The sequence below is a fragment of the Ranitomeya variabilis genome, chromosome 3 (assembly GCF_051348905.1).
Source record: "Ranitomeya variabilis isolate aRanVar5 chromosome 3, aRanVar5.hap1, whole genome shotgun sequence".
Lineage (NCBI taxonomy): Eukaryota > Metazoa > Chordata > Amphibia > Anura > Dendrobatidae > Ranitomeya > Ranitomeya variabilis.
This window is the reverse complement of record NC_135234.1, coordinates 776,778,802-776,799,012: the sequence shown is the minus strand read 5'-3', so window position 1 is coordinate 776,799,012 and position 20,211 is coordinate 776,778,802. Positions and strand designations below refer to the sequence as shown.

General features: G+C 50.1%; 1 protein-coding gene across 3 annotated transcripts in view; it reads right to left on the bottom strand.

Annotated features, from left to right (window-relative positions):
• LOC143817470 (ecto-ADP-ribosyltransferase 5-like) overlaps nucleotides 1-19,117 on the bottom strand; it is a 29,639-nt gene extending 10,522 nt beyond the window's left edge. Inside the window, exons 1-4 of one of the 3 annotated variants that reach the window (XM_077298905.1) lie at nucleotides 18,509-19,117; nucleotides 18,022-18,238; nucleotides 17,709-17,782; nucleotides 5,883-6,588 (exon numbers count right to left, since the gene is read on the bottom strand). In XM_077298905.1, coding sequence (XP_077155020.1) covers nucleotides 5,883-6,588; nucleotides 17,709-17,768 — 766 coding nt within the window. In that variant the 5' untranslated portion in view covers nucleotides 17,769-17,782; nucleotides 18,022-18,238; nucleotides 18,509-19,117. Of the gene's footprint in view, nucleotides 1-5,882; nucleotides 6,589-17,708; nucleotides 17,783-18,021; nucleotides 18,461-18,508 lie in introns of those variants that run through there. The other 2 variants (XM_077298906.1, XM_077298904.1) reach the window with 2 other exon arrangements.
• Nucleotides 19,118-20,211: the final 1,094 nt, after the last annotated feature.

The window sequence follows — 20,211 nt, the reverse complement described above, 5'->3', positions numbered from 1 at the left end:
GGTGGCTGCAGACAGGATCTTATCATGTATCTGTGTATACAGGGAGCTCCCCCTAGTGGTGGCTGCAGACAGGATCTTATCATGTATCTCTGTATACAGGGAGCTCCCCCTAGTGGTGGCTGCAGACAGGATCTTATCATGTATCTCTGTATACAGGGAGCTCCCCCTAGTGGTGGCTGCAGACAGGATTTTATCATGTATCTCTGTATACAGGGAGCTCCCCCCTAGTGGTGACTGCAGACAGGATCTTATCATGTATCTCTGTATACAGGGAGCTCCCCCCTAGTGGTGACTGCAGACAGGATCTTATCATGTATCTCTGTATACAGGGAGCACCCCCTAGTGGTGGCTGCAGACAGGATCTTATCATGTACCTCTGTATACAGGGAGCTCCCCCTAGTGGTGACTGCAGACAGGATCTTACCATGTATCTCTGTATACAGGGAGCTCCCCCTAGTGGTGGCAGCAGACAGGATCTTATCATGTATCTCTGTATACAGGGAGCTCCCCCTAGTGGTGGCTGCAGACAGGATCTTATCATGTATCTCTGTACACAGGGAGCTCCCCCTATTGGTGGCTGCAGACAGGATCTTATCATGTATCTCTGTATACAGGGAGCTCCCCCTAGTGGTGACTGCAGACAGGATCTTATCATGTATCTCTGTATACAGGGAGCTCCCCCTAGTGGTGGCTGCAGACAGGATCTTATCATGTATCTCTGTATACAGGGAGCTCCCCCTAGTGGTGACTGCAGACAGGATCTTATCATGTATCTCTGTATACAGGGAACTCCCCCTATTGGTGGCTGCAGACAGGATCTTATCATGTATCTCTGTATACAGGGAGCTCCCCCTAGTGGTGGCTGCAGACAGGATCTTATCATGTATCTCTGTATACAGGGAGCTCCCCCTAGTGGTGGCTGCAGACAGGATCTTATCATGTATCTCTGTATACAGGGAGCTCCCCCTATTGGTGGCTGCAGACAGGATCTCATCATGTATCTCTGTATACAGGGAGCTCCCCCTAGTGTTGGCTGCGGACAGGATCTTATCATGTATCTCTGTATACAGGGAGCTCCCCCTAGTGGTGGCTGCGGACAGGATCTTATCATGTATCTCTGTATACAGGGAGCTCCCCCTAGTGGTGATTGCGGACAGGATCTTATCATGTATCTCTGTATACAGGGAGCTCCCCCTAGTGTTGGCTGCAGACAGGATCTTATCATGTATCTCTGTATACAGGGAGCTCCCCCTAGTGGTGGCTGCAGACAGGATCTTATCATGTATCTCTGTATACAGGGAGCTCCCCCCTAGTGGTGACTGCAGACAGGATCTTATCATGTATCTCTGTATACAGGGAGCACCCCCTAGTGGTGGCTGCAGACAGGATCTTATCATGTACCTCTGTATACAGGGAGCTCCCCCTAGTGGTGACTGCAGACAGGATCTTACCATGTATCTCTGTATACAGGGAGCTCCCCCTAGTGGTGGCAGCAGACAGGATCTTATCATGTATCTCTGTATACAGGGAGCTCCCCCTAGTGGTGGCTGCAGACAGGATCTTATCATGTATCTCTGTACACAGGGAGCTCCCCCTATTGGTGGCTGCAGACAGGATCTTATCATGTATCTCTGTATACAGGGAGCTCCCCCTAGTGGTGACTGCAGACAGGATCTTATCATGTATCTCTGTATACAGGGAGCTCCCCCTAGTGGTGGCTGCAGACAGGATCTTATCATGTATCTCTGTATACAGGGAGCTCCCCCTAGTGGTGACTGCAGACAGGATCTTATCATGTATCTCTGTATACAGGGAACTCCCCCTATTGGTGGCTGCAGACAGGATCTTATCATGTATCTCTGTATACAGGGAGCTCCCCCTAGTGGTGGCTGCAGACAGGATCTTATCATGTATCTCTGTATACAGGGAGCTCCCCCTAGTGGTGGCTGCAGACAGGATCTTATCATGTATCTCTGTATACAGGGAGCTCCCCCTATTGGTGGCTGCAGACAGGATCTTATCATGTATCTCTGTATACAGGGAGCTCCCCCTAGTGGTGGCTGCAGACAGGATCTTATCATGTATCTCTGTATACAGGGAGCTCCCCCTATTGGTGGCTGCAGACAGGATCTTATCATGTATCTCTGTATACAGGGAGCTCCCCCCTAGTGGTGGCTGCAGATAGGATCTTATCATGTACCTCTGTATACAGGGAGCTCCCCCTAGTGGTGACTGCAGACAGGATCTTACCATGTATCTCTGTATACAGGGAGCTTCCCCTAGTGGTGGCTGCAGACAGGATCTCATCATGTATCTCTGTATACAGGGAGCTCCCCCTAGTGTTGGCTGCGGACAGGATCTTATCATGTATCTCTGTATACAGGGAGCTCCCCCTAGTGGTGGCTGCGGACAGGATCTTATCATGTATCTCTGTATACAGGGAGCTCCCCCTATTGGTGATTGCGGACAGGATCTTATCATGTATCTCTGTATACAGGGAGCTCCCCCTAGTGTTGGCTGCAGACAGGATCTTATCATGTATCTCTGTATACAGGGAGCTCCCCCTAGTGGTGGCTGCAGACAGGATCTTATCATGTATCTCTGTATACAGGGAGCTCCCCCTAGTGGTGACTGCGGACAGGATCTTATCATGTATCTCTGTATACAGGGAGCTCCCCCTAGTGGTGGCTGCAGACAGGATCTTATCATGTATCTCTGTATACAGGGAGCTCCCCCTAGTGGTGTTAACAGACAGGATCTTATCATGTATCTCTGTATACAGGGAGCTCCCCCTAGTGGTGACTGCAGACAGGATCTTATCATGTATCTCTGTATACAAGGGGCTCCCCCTAGTGGTGGCTGCAGACAGGATCTTATCATGTATCTCTGTATACAGGGAGCTCCCCCTAGTGGTGGCTGCAGACAGGATCTTATCATGTATCTCTGTATACAGGGAGCTCCCCCTAGTGGTGGCTGCAGACAGGATCTTATCATGTACCTCTGTATACAGGGAGCTCCCCCTAGTGGTGACTGCAGGCAGGATCTTCTCATGTATCTCTGTATACAGGGAGCTCCCCTAGTGGTGACTGCAGACAGATATTATCATGTATCTCTGTATACAGGGAGCTCCCCCTAGTGGTGGCTGCAGACAGGATCTTATCATGTATCTCTGTATACAGGGAGCTCCCCCTAGTGGTGGCTGCAAACAGTATCTTATCATGTATCTCTGTATACAGGGAGCTCCCCCTAGTGGTGGCTGCAGACAGGATCTTATCATGTATCTCTGTATACAGGGAGCTCCCCCTAGTGGTGGCTGCAAACAGTATCTTATCATGTATCTCTGTATACAGGGAGCTCCCCCTAGTGGTGGCTGCAAACAGTATCTTATCATGTATCTCTGTATACAGGGAGCTCCCCCTAGTGGTGGCTGCAGGCAGAATCTTATCATGTATCTCTGTATACAGGGAGCTCCCCCTAGTGGTGACTGCAGACAGAATCTTATCATGTATCTCTGTATACAGAGAGCTCCCCCTAGTGGTGGCTGCAGACGGGATCTTATCATGTATCTGTATACAGGGAGCTCCCCCTAATGGTGGCTGCAGACAGGATTTTATCATGTATCTCTGCATACAGGGAGCTCCCCCTAGTGGTGACTGCAGACAGGATCTTATCATGTATCTCTGTATGCAGGGAGCTCCCCCTAGTGGTGGCTGCAGACAGGATCTTATCATGTATCTCTGTATACAGGGAGCTCCCCCTATTGGTGGCTGCAGACGGGATCTTATCATGTATCTCTGTATACAGGGAGCTCCCCCTAGTGGTGGCTGCAGACAGGATCTTATCATGTATCTCTGTATACAGGGAGCTCCCCCTAGTGGTGGCTGCAGACAGGATCTTATCATGTATCTCTGTATACAGGGAGCTCCCCCTAGTGGTGACGGCGGTCAGGATCTTATCATGTATCTCTGTATACAGGGAGCTCCCCCTAGTGGTGGCTGCAGACAGGATCTTATCATGTATCTCTGTATACAGGGAGCTCCCCCTAGTGGTGTTAACAGACAGGATCTTATCATGTATCTCTGTATACAGGGAGCTCCCCCTAGTGGTGACTGCAGACAGGATCTTATCATGTATCTCTGTATACAAGGGGCTCCCCCTAGTGGTGGCTGCAGACAGGATCTTATCATGTATCTCTGTATACAGGGAGCTCCCCCCAGTGGTGGCTGCAGACAGGATCTTATCATGCATCTCTGTATACAGGGAGCTCCCCCTAGTGGTGGCTGCAGACAGGATCTTATCATGTACCTCTGTATACAGGGAGCTCCCCCTAGTGGTGACTGCAGGCAGGATCTTCTCATGTACCTCTGTATACAGGGAGCTCCCCCTAGTGGTGGCTGCAGACAGGATCTTATCATGTATCGCTGTATACAGGGAGCTTCCCCTAGTGGTGGCTGCAGACAGGATCTTATCATGTATCTCTGTATACAGGGAGCTCCCCCTAGTGGTGGCTGCAGACAGGATCTTATCATGTATCTCTGTATACAGGGAGCTCCCCCTAGTGGTGACTGCAGACAGGATATTATCATGTATCTCTGTATACAGGGAGCTCCCCCTAGTGGTGACTGCAGACAGGATCTTATCATGTATGTCTGTAAACAGGGAGCTCCCCCTAGTGGTGGCTGCAGACAGGATCTTATCATGTATCTCTATATACAGGGAGCTCCCCCTAGTGGTGGCTGCAGACTGGATCTTATAATGTATCTCTGTATACAGGGAGCTCCCCCTAGTGGTGGCTGCAGACACGATCTTATCGTGTATCTCTGTATACAGGGAGCTCCCCCTAGTTGTGACTGCAGACTGGATCTTATCATGTGTCTCTGTATACAGGGAGCTCCCCCTAGTGGTGGCTGCAGACAGGATCTTATCCTGTATCTCTGTATACAGGGAGCTCCCCCTAGTGGTTGCTGCAGACAGGATCTTATCATGTATCTCTGTATACAGGGAGCTCCCCCTAGTGGTGGCTGCCGACAGGATCTTATCATGTATCTCTCTGTATACAGGGAGCTCCCCCTAGTGGTGACTGCAGACACGATCTTATCATGTATCTCTATATACAGGGAGCTCCCCCTAGTGGTGGCTGCAGACAGGATCTTATCATATATCTCTGTATACAGGGAGCTCCCCCTAGTGGTGGCTGCAGACAGGATCTTATCATGTATCTCTGTATACAGGGAGCTCCCCCTAGTGGTGACTGCAGACAGGATCTTATCATGTATCTCTGTGTACAGGGAGCTCCCCCTAGAGGTGGCTGCAGACAGGATCTTATCATGTATCTCTGTATACAGGGAGCTCCCCCTAGTGGTGGCTGCAGACAGGATCTTATCCTGTATCTCTGTATACAGGGAGCTCCCCCTAGTGGTTGCTGCAGACAGGATCTTATCATGTATCTCTGTATACAGGGAGCTCCCCCTAGTGGTGGCTGCAGACAGGATCTTATCATGTATCTCTCTGTATACAGGGAGCTCCCCCTAGTGGTGACTGCAGACAGGATCTTATCATGTATCTCTGTATACAGGGAGCTCCCCCTAGTGGTGGCTGCAGACAGGATCTTATCATGTATCTCTCTGTATACAGGGAGCTCCCCCTAGTGGTAGCCGCAGACAGGATCTTATCATGTATCTCTGCATACAGGGAGCTCCTCCTAGTGGTGGCTGCAGACAATGCACATTTTTGTCATGCATCTCTGCACAGACTTTTGATCTTAGTCAGTTTTCATGAGCCCCAGAATTAGACAGTAATAACTATGTGCCTAATCTCACTGCACTTCTGAAGAGCGCTCAATGTCACATTTGGGATCTTATTGCTAATTGTTGGTCTCTTACCTCCCAGGTAGGCACAGTTGTAGAAGCTGCACCTCCTATTGGTGGTCTGCAGGATGAGCTTGTTCCCCTCTCTAATGAACTTGGTGACATTAAACACTTCGTCCACCGGTATGAGCACCTCTTTCTGGGACGGATAGTGTGACAACTTCTCTATGTCTGCTCCAAAGCATGTTGAAATGTTAAAGAACGATGTGTTGCCAAATTGCTGTGCCTGCGCAATGTCAGAGGAGGTGGAAGAAAACTGGCTCAGTCTGATTGTGGCCACAGGGTTCGATGGCGGCTCAAACTGAACCCTACTGGTCCCTCTGTATGTAGACCTCGGATGTCCATCACATCGGTCTCGAAGCAAACTCAGAGCTCTGGTGAGATAGAAATGCCAGGAATGAAAGATGAAGGAGTCGGGATCTCTTCCATATTCCCGGACAGCGCTGTTCAGTTCTTTGTACAGGGGTATATCCATGTAGGTATATAATAAGACCGCTATCCCGTGCTCATCTGTAAAGGCAGCAGGGAGATCTCCTATCGTAGATTTTCTTTCCTTCCATACTGCAGATGAAATGTTCCAGGCTTTGTCCAGATCCGGTGTCTGCTCTCGCTCCTTCTTCAGTAATTCGGGGGCAACTGACTCCATTTTGTCCACACATCCAATGTATTGATCGTCAAATGAATCCTCGTACATGTCCAGCTGTACTCGGAGGCACAAGACCTGAGATAATGGGAGAAGGCAAAAAATAAAGAAAAAGGGGATTTATCAAATATGTCCTATAAATCAAAAAAATTAAACAATTGTGTGCCATTGCCAAACGACATATAAAAACTACCTAAGTGCTTCCATCATAAAGACGCAAGTACTGCAGAAGTCACAGTGTGCGCCAAGATGTCTTTATGTCTATATGAAAAGTAATCTGCATTACTGCCATATAGAATATTGTGACGACACAGCATTTCTTCTTAATTATTAAAGACGTAAATTGTGTAGTCACAAAATCTTAAACTGTTGTCTGAAGTATTGACTCTTCTTGTAAGACGAATATTTACATCCAATATTATCTCCTACAGTTTATTTTCTGTAATCTTTGCAAAACAGTAATGCATGGCCACTGAACAATGATGTTGGCTGATATGTTGATTACATACATTGACCATGCTTGACAGTTTGTTGGCATTCCCAAATGGAGAAAAAGCTATGCAAATAGATTACAGACTCATACAATGCAGGTTGACCTCATTCACATCTCTCTGACCTCTGGATGCTGGTTGAAGACCAGTTGTGAACTTTATAAAGAGACTTTTTCTTCTGGTCCAAGTGACTCTACAGATCAGCTTAGGGGACCACGGCCCCAGCTGGAAGACCACAGGACTGCTTCATTGACCATCATTGAAACCCCAGACACGTCTTAAAGAATCCAGGTTGGGACAATCGGGTCACCTGGCCACATACCTCACTGCTCTCGGATAGCTTCCTAAGGTCCTCGCTGTGGGGGCCCGCAAAAAGCGGGGAGCCACTGGTGGGGGCATTTGGTCCTGGAAGCAGCTGTATTCCTGGTGAGTCAGCGGAAGGTTGTGACTCTGTAATTTGCACCATCTTGGGTACTGTGCTGGGACTGTTCTGTATGCTATTGTGTGTTGGTGGTTCAATAATTTGTTGCCACACTGTTTTACCCTCACCCTGTGTTGTCTGAGAAGTGTTATGCCCACAGGAAGAGAGCACGAGTGTTCAGTGGTATGAGCCCTGGTCCATGCAGTCTTCCTAAGACCAGGCCACTGATCCTCATGTCTCCACAACTATAATTATATACTGCATTACTTTCCTATAGACGATACTTATATACTGCATTACTGCCATATAGACTGTACTGTCACATTTAGCTAAATGTGCGCTAAGCTGTCCTCTCAACGATAGTGACTCTCCTTCCTCTCAGCCGCAGTGACTCTCCTTTCTCTCTGCTGCATTGACACTCCTTTTTCTCGGCTGCAGTGACTCTCCTTCCTCTCGACCACAGTGACTCTCCTTTCGGCCGCAATGACTCTCCTACTTCTCAGCTGCAGTGACTCTCCTTTCTCTCGGCCACAATGACTCTCCTTCCTCTCGGCTGCAGTGACTCTCCTTCCTCTCGGCTGCAGTGACTCTCCTTTCTCTTAGCCACAATGACTCTCCTTCCTCTCGGCTGCAGTGACTCTCCTTCCTCTCGGCTGCAGTGACTCTCCTTTCTCTTGGCCACAGTGGCTCTCCTTTCTCTTGGCTGCAGTAACTCTCCATCTTCTCAGCTGCAGTGACTCTCTTTTCTCTTGGCCGCAGTGACTCATCTTTTTCCCGGCCGCAGTGACTCTCCTTCCTCTCGGCTGCAGTGACTCTCCTTTCTCTTGGCCGCAGTGACTCTCCTTTCTCTTGGCTGCAGTGACTCTCCTTTCTCTCGGCCACAATGACTCTCCTTCCTCTCGGATGCAGTGACTCTCCTTCCTCTTGGCTGCAGTGACTCTCCTTTCTCTTGGCCACAATAACTCTCCTTCCTCTTGGCTGCAGTGACTCTCCTTCCTCTCACCTGCAGTGACTCTCCTTTCTTTTGGCCACAGTGACTCACCTTTCTCTCAGCCGCAGTGACTCTCCTTCCTCTCGGCTGCAGTAACTCTCCTTTCTCTTGGCCACAATGACTCTCCTTCTCAGCTGCAGTGACTCTCCTTCCTCTCGGCTGCAGTGACTCCTTTCTCTTGGCCACAATGACTCTCCTTTGTCTCGGCAGCAGTGTCTCTCCTTCCTCTTGGCTGCAGTGACTATCCTTTATCTTGGCTGCAGTGACTCTCCTTTGTCTCGGCCGCAGTGACTCTCCTTCCTCTCAGCTGCAGTGACTCTCCTTTATCTTGGCCGCAGTTACTCTCCTTTGTCTCGGCCGCAGTGACTCTCCTTCCGCTCGGCTGCAGTGACTCTCCTTTCTCTTGGCTGCAGTGACTTTCCTTTGTCTCAGCCACAGTGACTCTCCTTCCTCTCGGCTGCAGTGACTCTCCTTTATCTTGGCCGCAGTGACTCTCCTTTGCCTCGGCTGCAGTGACTCTCCTTCCTCTTGGCTGCAGTGACTCTCCTTTCTCTTGGCCGCACTGACTTTCCTTTGTCTCGGCCGCAGTGACTCTCCTTCCTCTCGGACGCAATGACTCTCCTTCCTCTCAGCTGCAGTGACTCTCCTTCCTCTCAGCTGCAGTGACTCTCCTTTCTCTTGGCCACAGTGGCTCTCCTTTCACTTGGCTGCAGTAACTCTCCATCCTCTCAGCTGCAGTGACTCTCCTTTCTCTTGGCCGCAGTGAATCATTTTTTTCTCGGCCGCAGTGACTCTCCTTCCTCTCGGCTGCAGTGACTCTCCTTTCTCTTGGCCGCAGTGACTCTGCTTTCTCTCGTCTGCAGTGACTCTCCTTTCTCTCGGCCACAATGACTCTCCTTCCTCTCGGCTGCAGTGACTCTCCTTCCTCTCGGCTGCAGTGACTCTCCTTTCTCTTGGCCACAATGACTCTCCTTCCTCTTGGCTGCAGTGACGCTCCTTCCTCTCACCTGCAGTGATTCTCCTTTCTCTTGGCCACAGTGACTCACCTTTCACTCAGCCGCAGTGACTCTCCTTCCTCTCGGCTGCAGTGGCTCTCCTTTCTCTTGGCCACAATGACTCTCCTTCTCGGCTGCAGTGACTCTCCTTCCTCTCGGCTGCAGTGACTCCTTTCTCTTGGCCACAATGACTCTCCTTTGTCTCGGCAGCAGTGACTCTCCTTCCTCTCGGCTGCAGTGACTATCCTTTATCTTGGCCTCAGTGACTCTCCTTTGTCTCAGCCGCAGTGACTCTCCTTCCTCTCGGCTGCAGTGACTCTCCTTTCTCTTGGCTGCAGTGACTCTCCTTTGTCTCGGCCGCAGTGACTCTCCTTCCTCTCAGCTGCTGTGACTCTCCTTTGCCTCGGCCGCAGTGACTCTCCTTCCTCTCAGCTGCAGTGACTCTCCTTTCTCTTGGCCGCAGTGACTCTCCTTTGTCTCGGCCGCAGTGACTCTCCTTCCTCTCGGCCGCAGTGACTCTCCTTCCTCTTGGCCGCAGTGACTCTCCTTCCTCTCAGCTGAAGTGACTCTCCTTCCTCTCGGCTGCAGTAACTCTCCTTTCTCTTGGCCGCAGTAACTCTCCATCCTCTCGGCTGCAGTGACTCTCCTTCCTCTCGGCTGCAGTGACTCTCCTTTCTCTTGGCCGCAGTGACTCTCCTTTCTCTTGGCCGCAGTGACTCTCCATCCTCTTGGCTGCAGTAACTCTCCTTCCTCTTGGCTGCAGTGACTCTCCTTCCTCTCAGCTGCAGTGACTCTCCTATCTCTCGGCTGCAGTGACTCTCCTTTATCTTGGCTGCAGTGACTCTCCTTTCTCTCGGCCGCAGTGTCTCTCCTTTCTCTTGGCCGCAGTGACTCTCCATCCTCTCAGCTGAAGTGACTCTCCTTCCTCTCGGCTGCAGTAACTCTCCTTTCTCTTGGCCGCAGTAACTCTCCATCCTCTCGGCTGCAGTGACTCTCCTTCCTCTCGGCTGCAGTGACTCTCCTTTCTCTTGGCCGCAGTGACTCTCCTTTCTCTTGGCCGCAGTGACTCTCCATCCTCTTGGCTGCAGTAACTCTCCTTCCTCTTGGCTGCAGTGACTCTCCTTTCTCTTGGCCGCAGTGACTCTCCATCCTCTCGGCTGCAGTGTCTCTCCTTCCTCTCGGCTGCAGTGACTCTCCTTTCTCTTGGCCGCAGTGACTCTCCATCCTCTCGGCTGCAGTGACTCTCCTTCCTCTTGGCTGCAGTGATTCTCCTTTATGTTGGCCGCAGTGACTCTCCTTTCTCTCGGCCGCAGTGTCTCTCCTTCCTCTTGGCCGCAGTGACTCTCCATCCTCTCGGCTGAAGTGACTCTCCTTTCTCTCGGCTGTAGTAACTCTCCTTTCTCTTGGCCGCAGTGACTCTCCATCCTCTCGGCTGCAGTAACTCTCCTTCCTCTCGGCTGCAGTGACTCTCCTTTCTTTTGGCCGCAGTGACTCTCCTTTCTCTTGGCCGCAGTGACTCTCCATCCTCTTGGATGCAGTGACTCTCCTTCTTCTTGGCTGCAGTGACTCTTTTATCTTGGCCGCAGTGACTCTCCATCCTCTCGGCTGCAGTGACTCTCCTTCCTCTCGGCTGCAGTGACTCTCCTTTCTCTTGGTTGCAGTGACTCTCCTTTGTCTCGGCCGCAGTGACTCTCCTTCCTCTCGGCTGCAGTGACTCTCCTTCCTCTCGGCTGCAGTGACTCTCCTTCCTCTCGGCTGCAGTGACTCTCCTTTCTCTTGGCCGCAGTGACTCTCCATCCTCTCGGCTGCAGTAACTCTCCTTCCTCTCGGCTGCAGTGACTCTCCTTTCTTTTGGCCGCAGTGACTCTCCTTTCTCTCGGCCGCAGTGACTCTCCTTTGTCTCGGCCGCAGTGACTCTCCTTCCTCTCGGCTGCAGTGACTCTCCTTCCTCTCGGCTGCAGCGACTCTCCTTCCTCTCGGCTGCAGTGACTCTCCTTTCTCTTGGCCGCAGTGACTCTCCATCCTCTCGGCTGCAGTGACTCTCCTTCCTCTCGGCTGCAGTGACTCTCCTTTCTCTTGGTTGCAGTGACTCTCCTTTGTCTCGGCCGCAGTGACTCTCCTTCCTCTCGGCTGCAGTGACTCTCCTTCCTCTCGGCTGCAGTGACTCTCCTTCCTCTCGGCTGCAGTGACTCTCCTTTCTCTTGGCCGCAGTGACTCTCCATCCTCTCGGCTGCAGTGACTCTCCTTCCTCTCGGCTGCAGTGACTCTCTTTTATCTTGGCCGCAGTGACTCTCCTTTCTCTTGGCCGCAGTGACTCACCTTTCTTTTTCCTGATCACCTATATCTGTACGATTCTCACACACTGATTGCCACACATGGCCTGTTACAGCACATTATTTGCATCATCTCTCGCTCTCTTTCTGTCTCTCCTGGTCTCTATGACTGAGCTCTGATTATGAGTTTGGAGCGCCCCCACACCGCCGCAGGGCCGAGGGGTACCCGGAGCCGGGCCTCTGGGTCTCTGCTCTGGGGTTGTCACGGTGGCTAGACCCGGTCCGTGGCCCTGTCTGTCAGTGGGGGACGTCCGGTGCAATAAGTCGTGTTGTAACGGTGCAGTTGCGGGGTGCAAGTCGCGGTAAATAACGAGGACACCAGGTTGCAGTCTCTTTACCTCTTTACTGGAGATCTCTGAGTCCTCAGTCCAGAATACGGTTCACCAGGCTGCGCAAGTCCGGCCGGTCCAATGGCACCTCCAGAGTTCACTTCACAGGTGGAAATCGGTGCCTTCCTTCTTAGCGCTATGTGTTGTAGTCCTTCCCTGCTGTGCTTACGGAAAGTACCCCACAACCGTTGTGTCTGTTTCTTAAGTTCCCTCACAACTCGATTAAATGATGTTCTTCTAATCTTCCGTCCTTTCCTGATGTTACAGTTAGAACGGCACCCGTTTGTCGGGTAGGCCTGGAGTTCTTCCGGGACCCTAGAGACGCCCCTCTCCCGCAATTGCCTCCCAAGACTTCATAGGTGATATGTGTTAGACAGCCCGCCTTAAACTGACTGTCCTGCTGCTGTTTAGAGTATTGCTTGAAGCTGAATGTTATAATTCTCCCTCGGCGTTCCGGCCACCGGTAGTGTGCCTCAGTAGGGTGTTGCTCCGGTCTTACAGCACGACCCCTACTGGAATTCTCCTATTGCTTGATCTCGTTTCTCACTCAGCACAATCTATCTCGCTTCTAGTCCTTTCTTGGGCCCCGCCGCTTCCCGGAGCTGGCGCGGACCCGTTACGTTCTTTCTAATGCCAAGCCTCTGTCAGGATCCCACCCCTGACAGAGACCCTACTGTCTCTTCCTCCATAACACCCTCTGCCACTAGGTGTTGCTTCGTCCAATCCAGTCAGCTTTCTGATCTAACTTCCTGCCTGACCCCCAGTTTACCCACTATGGTGGGGAGTGGCCTAATGAATAGCACCCTTAGCTCCCCCCGGAGGCCCGGCTGTGAAATGTATTGGTGTCTGTGATACCTGATCAGATGAGCTCCTTCAGTGCCATCGGACGCACCATGGCTCCCCATAGTGGCGGAGCCACAGTACTGCAACGACCAGGACACTGGGGCGCTGCACTTTCATATCCACGTTTCCTGCCCATCCGTGACCTCTGACCTACCGTCCTTACTGATTGGCTTTTCTATAGCGTGTGGCCATATGGGGACGCTCACTTGTCCATGCCCGCTGTCCTGTGTGGAGAGATTAAACCTGGTAGGCGGCACACCGCCAGCTCACGTCTATCTGACAGTGCGGCACGTCACTTCTAGATTATTCCTATGTCCACGCTTTATCTATAGATTATAGGCGGACCACAGCTCCACAGCACGGCTCATAGGAATTTCTGCTCCTCTTTGATAAGCACGATATGTCATATTATACTTTCTTATCTTCATGCAACTGTATATTTAATGCTAAATAGCTCTTGCCGTTTTCTATACTCTAGAAAGCAAAAGCCTTGCTGTGAGATTATGTGGATGAACAATGTATTGGTGCTCATAGACAAGAAAACGGAGGAAAAAAGTCCACTTCAACATATTTAGAACACAATATACAAAAGATTTATTAAGTAATCAATACAAATACAAATATGTAAAATACAAAAACATGGGTGTATTGTTAATACCGCCATATAGCAGAAGACACATAGGAGGAAATGCGGCAATGACCAAGTCAGGGGGGGAGTTCACATATACACCTTTTGGGTGGCAGCGTCAGCTCAGAAAGTAAAGAGAATGTATGACCAAATACAATCACTACGTCTAAATCACATGGCACAGGTAGCCCAAAGTACAAAGATCATATCTTCATAAGCACATATAGTTGCTGCTTACCCATTATGGATCAGGTGTGTTCTCCCCACCTCACTCGGTCCCCCCGGACGCGCGTTTCGCGTGGCTTTTTCAACAGGGTGACACCTGATCCATAATGGGTAAGCAGCAACTATATGTGCTTATGAAGATATGATCTTTGTACTTTGGGCTACCTGTGCCATGTGATTTAGACGTAGTGATTGTATTTGGTCATACATTCTCTTTACTTTCTGAGCTGACGCTGCCACCCAAAAGGTGTATATGTGAACTCCCCCCCTGACTTGGTCATTGCCGCATTTCCTCCTATGTGTCTTCTGCTATATGGCGGTATTAACAATACACCCATGTTTTTGTATTTTACATATTTGTATTTGTATTGATTACTTAATAAATCTTTTGTATATTGTGTTCTAAATATGTTGAAGTGGACTTTTTTCCTCCGTTTTCTTGTCTATGTATTGGTTTGGAGTAGTCCCAGAAGGGCACCCGAGGAGTGCCTAGAGAGAGTTGGTACTTACCACTCATATATACAGAGTATATTGGTGCTTCATGACTGTAATATTAAATGTATTGGTGCTCGCCTTCTCCATAGGTGCATCTATTCTGCATTCTTTGTGACCATTGTTACTGTTTATCTACATACTTTATTCATTTTCTGAGTGATGTCACCTCATTTAGTTTTTTTTGTTATCATTCTGTACTTACCGTAGTTACTGAAGAAGGCCACAAAGGCCGAAACGTTTAATCTCTCCTTTACCACAATAAAAGGAGATTCACCTTAGGTTGAGTGCCAGGTTGTATTGATTTATGTCACTGTGACACGGTGTGGGAACCCACCATGGCGCCCCTTTCGGTAGTGCACACGTTATTCCTTTTCACATACGCTGTCCTGTGACGTCATGATCCATCTATCTCTCACATGGTTGTATGGAGATGAGCGTTTTTCTCTTGCGCTGCTGGTGAAGTCCCTTGAATGGACTCGGCAGATGAGGGTGAATAAAAGGCCGCTGTTATTTTTGCGGTTTAATAGATCTATATATTTACCCAAGTTGTCTGACGCTTATCCCCACACACTTATCTTCTGGTGGGATGTCCGGGGTTTGCAGCAGTCGGCTCATGGGTAGACGTTGTTCCCATTACACAGCGAGCGCCTCTCCTCCATACCCCTGTATCCTCGGATAAAACCCTATTTGTTTTGCTTCCCAGTTTGTTCTCCTGATCATCTTTCACATGGCGGCAGCCATTTTATGAGATTTATGCAAAGCGAATTGAAAAGGGCTCAAATCTGGGTAATTCATGTAATTTCTAAATATGTGAAGCAGATTTCATACATTTAGGCTCATGCACATCTAGTGAACACTACAGAGATCTATACTGGGAGCAGTGGGGACAATGAGGATCTGTACTGGGAGCAGTGGGGACAATGAGGATCTGTACTGGGAGCAGTGGGGACAATGAGGATCTGTACTGGGAGCAGTGGGGACAATGAGGATCTGTACTGGGAGCAGTGGGGACAATGAGGATCTGTACTGGGAGCAGCAGGGAGCGCAAGGATCTGTACTGGGAGCAGTGGGGACAACGAGGATCTGTACTGGGAGCAGCAGGGAGCGCAAGGATCTGTACTGGGAGCAGTGGGGACAACGAGGATCTGTACTGGGAGCAGTGGGGACAACGAGGATCTGTACTGGGAGCAGTGGGGACAATGAGGATCTGTACTGGGAGCATTGGGGAAAGCAGGGATCTGTACCGGGAGCAGCAGGGAGCGCAGGGATCTGTCCTGGGAGCATTGGGGACCGCAGGGATCTGTACTGGGAGCAGCAGGGATAGCAGGAATCTGTCCTGGGAGCATTGGGGACCGCAGGGACCTGTCCTGGGAGCATTGGGGACCGCAGGGATCTGTACCGGGAGCATTGGGGACCGCAGGGATCTGTACCGGGAGCAGCAGGGAGCGCAGGGATCTGTACCGGTAGCATTGGGGACTGCAGGGACCTGTCCTGGGAGCATTGGGGACCGCAGGGATCTGTACCTGGAGAATTGGGGACCGCAGGGATCTGTACCGGGAGCAGCAGGAAGCGCAGGGATCTGTACCGGGAGCAGTGGGGAGCGCAGGGATCTGTACTGGGAGCAGCGGGGAGCGCAGAAATCTGTACCAGAAGTTGTGGGGATCTGTACCAGGAGCAGAGATCTGCTACAGGGAGCAGTGGGCACTGCAAGGATCTAGAACAGGAGCAGTACGGACCACAGGGATCTGTACCAGGAGGAATGAGGAGCGCAGGGATCTGTACTGGGAGCAGCGGGGAGCTCAGGGAACTGTACCAGGAGCAGTGGGGAGCACAGGGATCTGTACCGCGAGCAGTGGGGACTGCAAGGATCTAGAACTGGAGCAGTATGGTCTACAGTGATCTGTACTAGGAGCAATGGGGAGCGCAGGGATCTGTACTGGGAGCAGTGGGGAGTACAGGGATCTGTACTGGGAGCAGTGGGGACCACAGAGATCTGTATCAAAAGCAGTGGGGATATCAGGAATCTGTACCAGGCAGTGGGGATTGCAGGGATCTGTACCGGGAGCAGCGAGTAGTGCAGGGATCTGTACCGGGAGCATTGGGAACCACAGGGATCTGTACCGGGAGCAGTGGAGTCAATGAGGATCTGTACTGGGAGCAGTGGAGACCGCAGGGATCTATACCGGGAGCATTGGGGACTGCAGGGATCTGTACCGGGAGCAGCAGGGAGCGCAGAGATCTGTAGTGAGAGCAGTGGGGACCGCAAGGATCTCTACTAGGGGCAATGGGGAGCGCAGGGATCTGTACTGGGAGCATCGGGGACTGCAGGGATCTGTACTGGGAGCAGCGGGGAGCGCAGGGATCTGTACCAGGAACAATGGGGAGCGCAGAGATTTGTACTGGGAGCAGTGGGGAGCGCAGGGATCTGTACCAGGAACAATGGGGAGCGCAGGGATTTGTACTGAGAGCAGTGGGGAGCACAGGGTTCTGTACTGGGAGCAGCGGGGAGCACAGGGATCTGTACCAGGAACAATGGGGAGCACAGGGATTTGTACTGAGAGCAGTGGGGAGCACAGGGATCTGTACTGGGAGCAGCGGGGAGCACAGGGATCTGTACGAGGAACAATGGGGAGCGCAGAGATTTGTACTGGGAGCAGTGGGGAGTGCAGGGATCTGTACTGGGAGCAGCGGGGAGCGCAGGGATTTGTACTGAGAGCAGTGGGGAGCACAGGGTTCTGTACTGGGAGCAGCGGGGAGCACAGGGATCTGTACCAGGAACAATGGGGAGCACAGGGATTTGTACTGAGAGCAGTGGGGAGCACAGGGATCTGTACTGGGAGCAGCGGGGAGCACAGGGATCTGTACCAGGAACAATGGGGAGCACAGGGATTTGTACTGAGAGCAGTGGGGAGCACAGGGATCTGTACTGGGAGCAGCGGGGAGCACAGGGATCTGTACCAGGAACAATGGGGAGCACAGGGATTTGTACTGAGAGCAGTGGGGAGCACAGGAATCTGTACTGGGAGCAGCGGGGAGCACAGGGATCTGTACCAGGAACAATGGGGAGCGCAGAGATTTGTACTGGGAGCAGTGGGGAGCGCAGGGATCTGTATGGGGAGAGCAGCGCAGGGATCTGTATCGGGAGGAGTGCAAAGTTTTTTGTTGCTTCAGATTCTTTTTAAATGTCTTTATCGATCATTTTGTGGATGGAGTACTTTGTTGTTTTTTGCTGATGATATAAACTTTGCAGGAGATAAAGGAGAATCTGCCGGCAGTGTAACCAGTGTGCGAATCATCCGCCAAAATCACAGATGCAGATTTATGGTGTCACCTAGGACAATAATCTTTACTTCCATTCTGGGGGCGACGCCTGCACACATTATACTGGAAAGCTTCTTATTGATATTATTATCCTTATTATTACTATTATTATTATTACTATTGTACCTGCTGAATTATCAGGAAAGTCAAACTGAAGCAGAAAAAGAGCTGCCGAGGACACGACATTGCCGGGTGGGAACCTACAAGACATAATATCAGGAGACTGAAGAAATATCACAGAGGAAGGTGGAGAGCGATGGTGGGAAGGGGGCAGAGAATCCCATGTAGTAAGAATGGGAGTCAGACACTCGGGGTGGACATGAGGGGACAGAAATAGGAGACCACAGTGGGGCAGATAAGTGTCAGGGTTGTGGACGGTAAGAAACACAAGATGGAGGTCTGCAGAGACGGAGACTCCGCCGGTAGATTCTCGTCTTACCCCTGGACCAGGCGTCCGGTGCTCGATGTCTCCTCTTTCTTCTCCCCTTTGGTCACTGATTTTGTGCCGGTAACGATCAGTGAACTTCCCTCCTGCGGCTGATCACTATATTTAGCTTCACGTAACAGCTGGCGTCACAGTAACAACTTGTCAGTGTGGAGTTACATTGTGTCATCCGGGACTCGTCTACACGTAAAACTCTGCAAAATAACAGGAACTGAAACAAGTAAGAAAGATACAAAGTCTCAATCATAAGCAACAAGAAGAAATCCTCCCAGTCATGGCCGAGGCAGGAACGAGGGCACAGTGCGGGCCGGAGGGGACATCGAGGTCACCTTCCACATAAATAAGGCTTTGTGCCTCCGGGAGAAGAAATGTCCCCCCCAGACCAAGACACTTCATATTTTCATCTTTCTAAGATTTCTGGATTTCCAGGTCACGGCCACCGATAACCAGCAGGGAATCTGTGGGGGGCTCGTCCTCTTACCTCCTCCTGACCGTAGTGAATGTCCCTCCAGTGCAGTCTTGTCCTCTTGGCTCTCTGGTCATCTTGACTCCTCCTACTTGGCAGTAGGAGTAAAATATGGACATGCAGTCTTAAAGGGACAAAGAAATGTATTAAGGTCCTATGATTAAATTCAGACCTTGCTGGGGTCACTGACGTGCCCATCGCGGTTAGGAGCACTACACCATGAAATGTAGAGGGCAGCACGTCAGGGGCCTTCAGCAGAGGTAACAGTCCCTTATCGGGGCCCCTTACCACTGGGTATTTCGGACAGAGGGGATTTATCAATACTGGTGTTTCCTATTTTGTGCCATGAGCCTTAAGTGAGTTGAGCTAAATGTATTCGGGGGTGCACACATCATAATAAGTGAGGGGCTTCTCTTGAACGATAATCTGTGTCAGACAGGGGATATAAATTGTGTAAATATTTTTCATAAATTATAATAAATTTGTTGGATCCACTCATTTAGCAGAAAAAATATTAAAAATCTCCAATTATTGCATAAATTTGGCAGACACCATAATTATTATACAAGACAGCTGGCATAGAGGGAATGATAAATTCTCCCCACCTACTGACCAAGACACCCGGGCATCTCCTCCATTTCCTCATTGTTCGTCCACCTCAGACCGTCAATGTGCAAAATCTGATTATGCGCGGCCAGCGGAAACTAATAACCTTTGTTTTAGAGATACCGCCATGATCAGTACCATTGTCGCTGCGGTGAATAGATCATCCCTTGTCGTCAGTATGGTAATACAGTGTTCGGCCCTCTGTATCCACTTTTGGTGTTTTTACACATCAGTTTCAGGGACATAAGGAAAGATAATATGGATCGGCTTCACACAGGACCACGCAGGTCTGACACATGTTGCCTGGGAGCACAGCGGATATTTCTTTTCTGCCTTTTTAATTTTTGTGCTGTTGTGTTCAACCATTCTTTGTGCCGTTTACACTACTGGATGAATAAATCAATTCTTTTAAGAAGATGGGATTGTCGGCCATCGTTTGGAGTGTTGCTATTACTGCAGTATTTTGCCGTGCACCCGGACGGGTGAGATGATCGCTCCTTTTTCACTTATTATAAATGATGAAGCAAACACATGTGTAAGTGATACAAATGAATATAGTGTTCATTCAGAATCCGTGCACATCACTCCGAGCACAGACTTCACAGCACAGACTGGCAGCGGCTCTCCTGACTCGAGAGTCACAGCCTTGTAAAGATATATGGGAGCTCAATCATGTTTTAGAGACAGCAGAGAATGACGGCATTATTGCCGAGATGGAGAAAGATTACATTTTTGCAAAAAAAACCATTTATGAGCTTGTCCTGCCATCTGCCCAAGAGATAAGAATAGAATACCACTCATCTACTTATTATCTCTGCAACTTCTTCCCTGAATTGTCATCTTTAAGATTTTATAAGTATAGATCTCCATAAATATATGTTCAATTTAAAGTCTTATCTTAGAGATCCATTGAGTCTAATTAGCTTCCTTCAAAACATCTCATAGAACAATTAATATTTATTTGGACTCTAGACAGAGCTTTGTTCTATTCAATATTCCACATTAAAATGCAATTTCTTATTTGAAAGAATAACTGTACAGTGACCCGGAGCATGTGTTCATCCATTTACTTTACACACAATGGATTTTCCTTCCAGGGTTCGCTGTTTAGG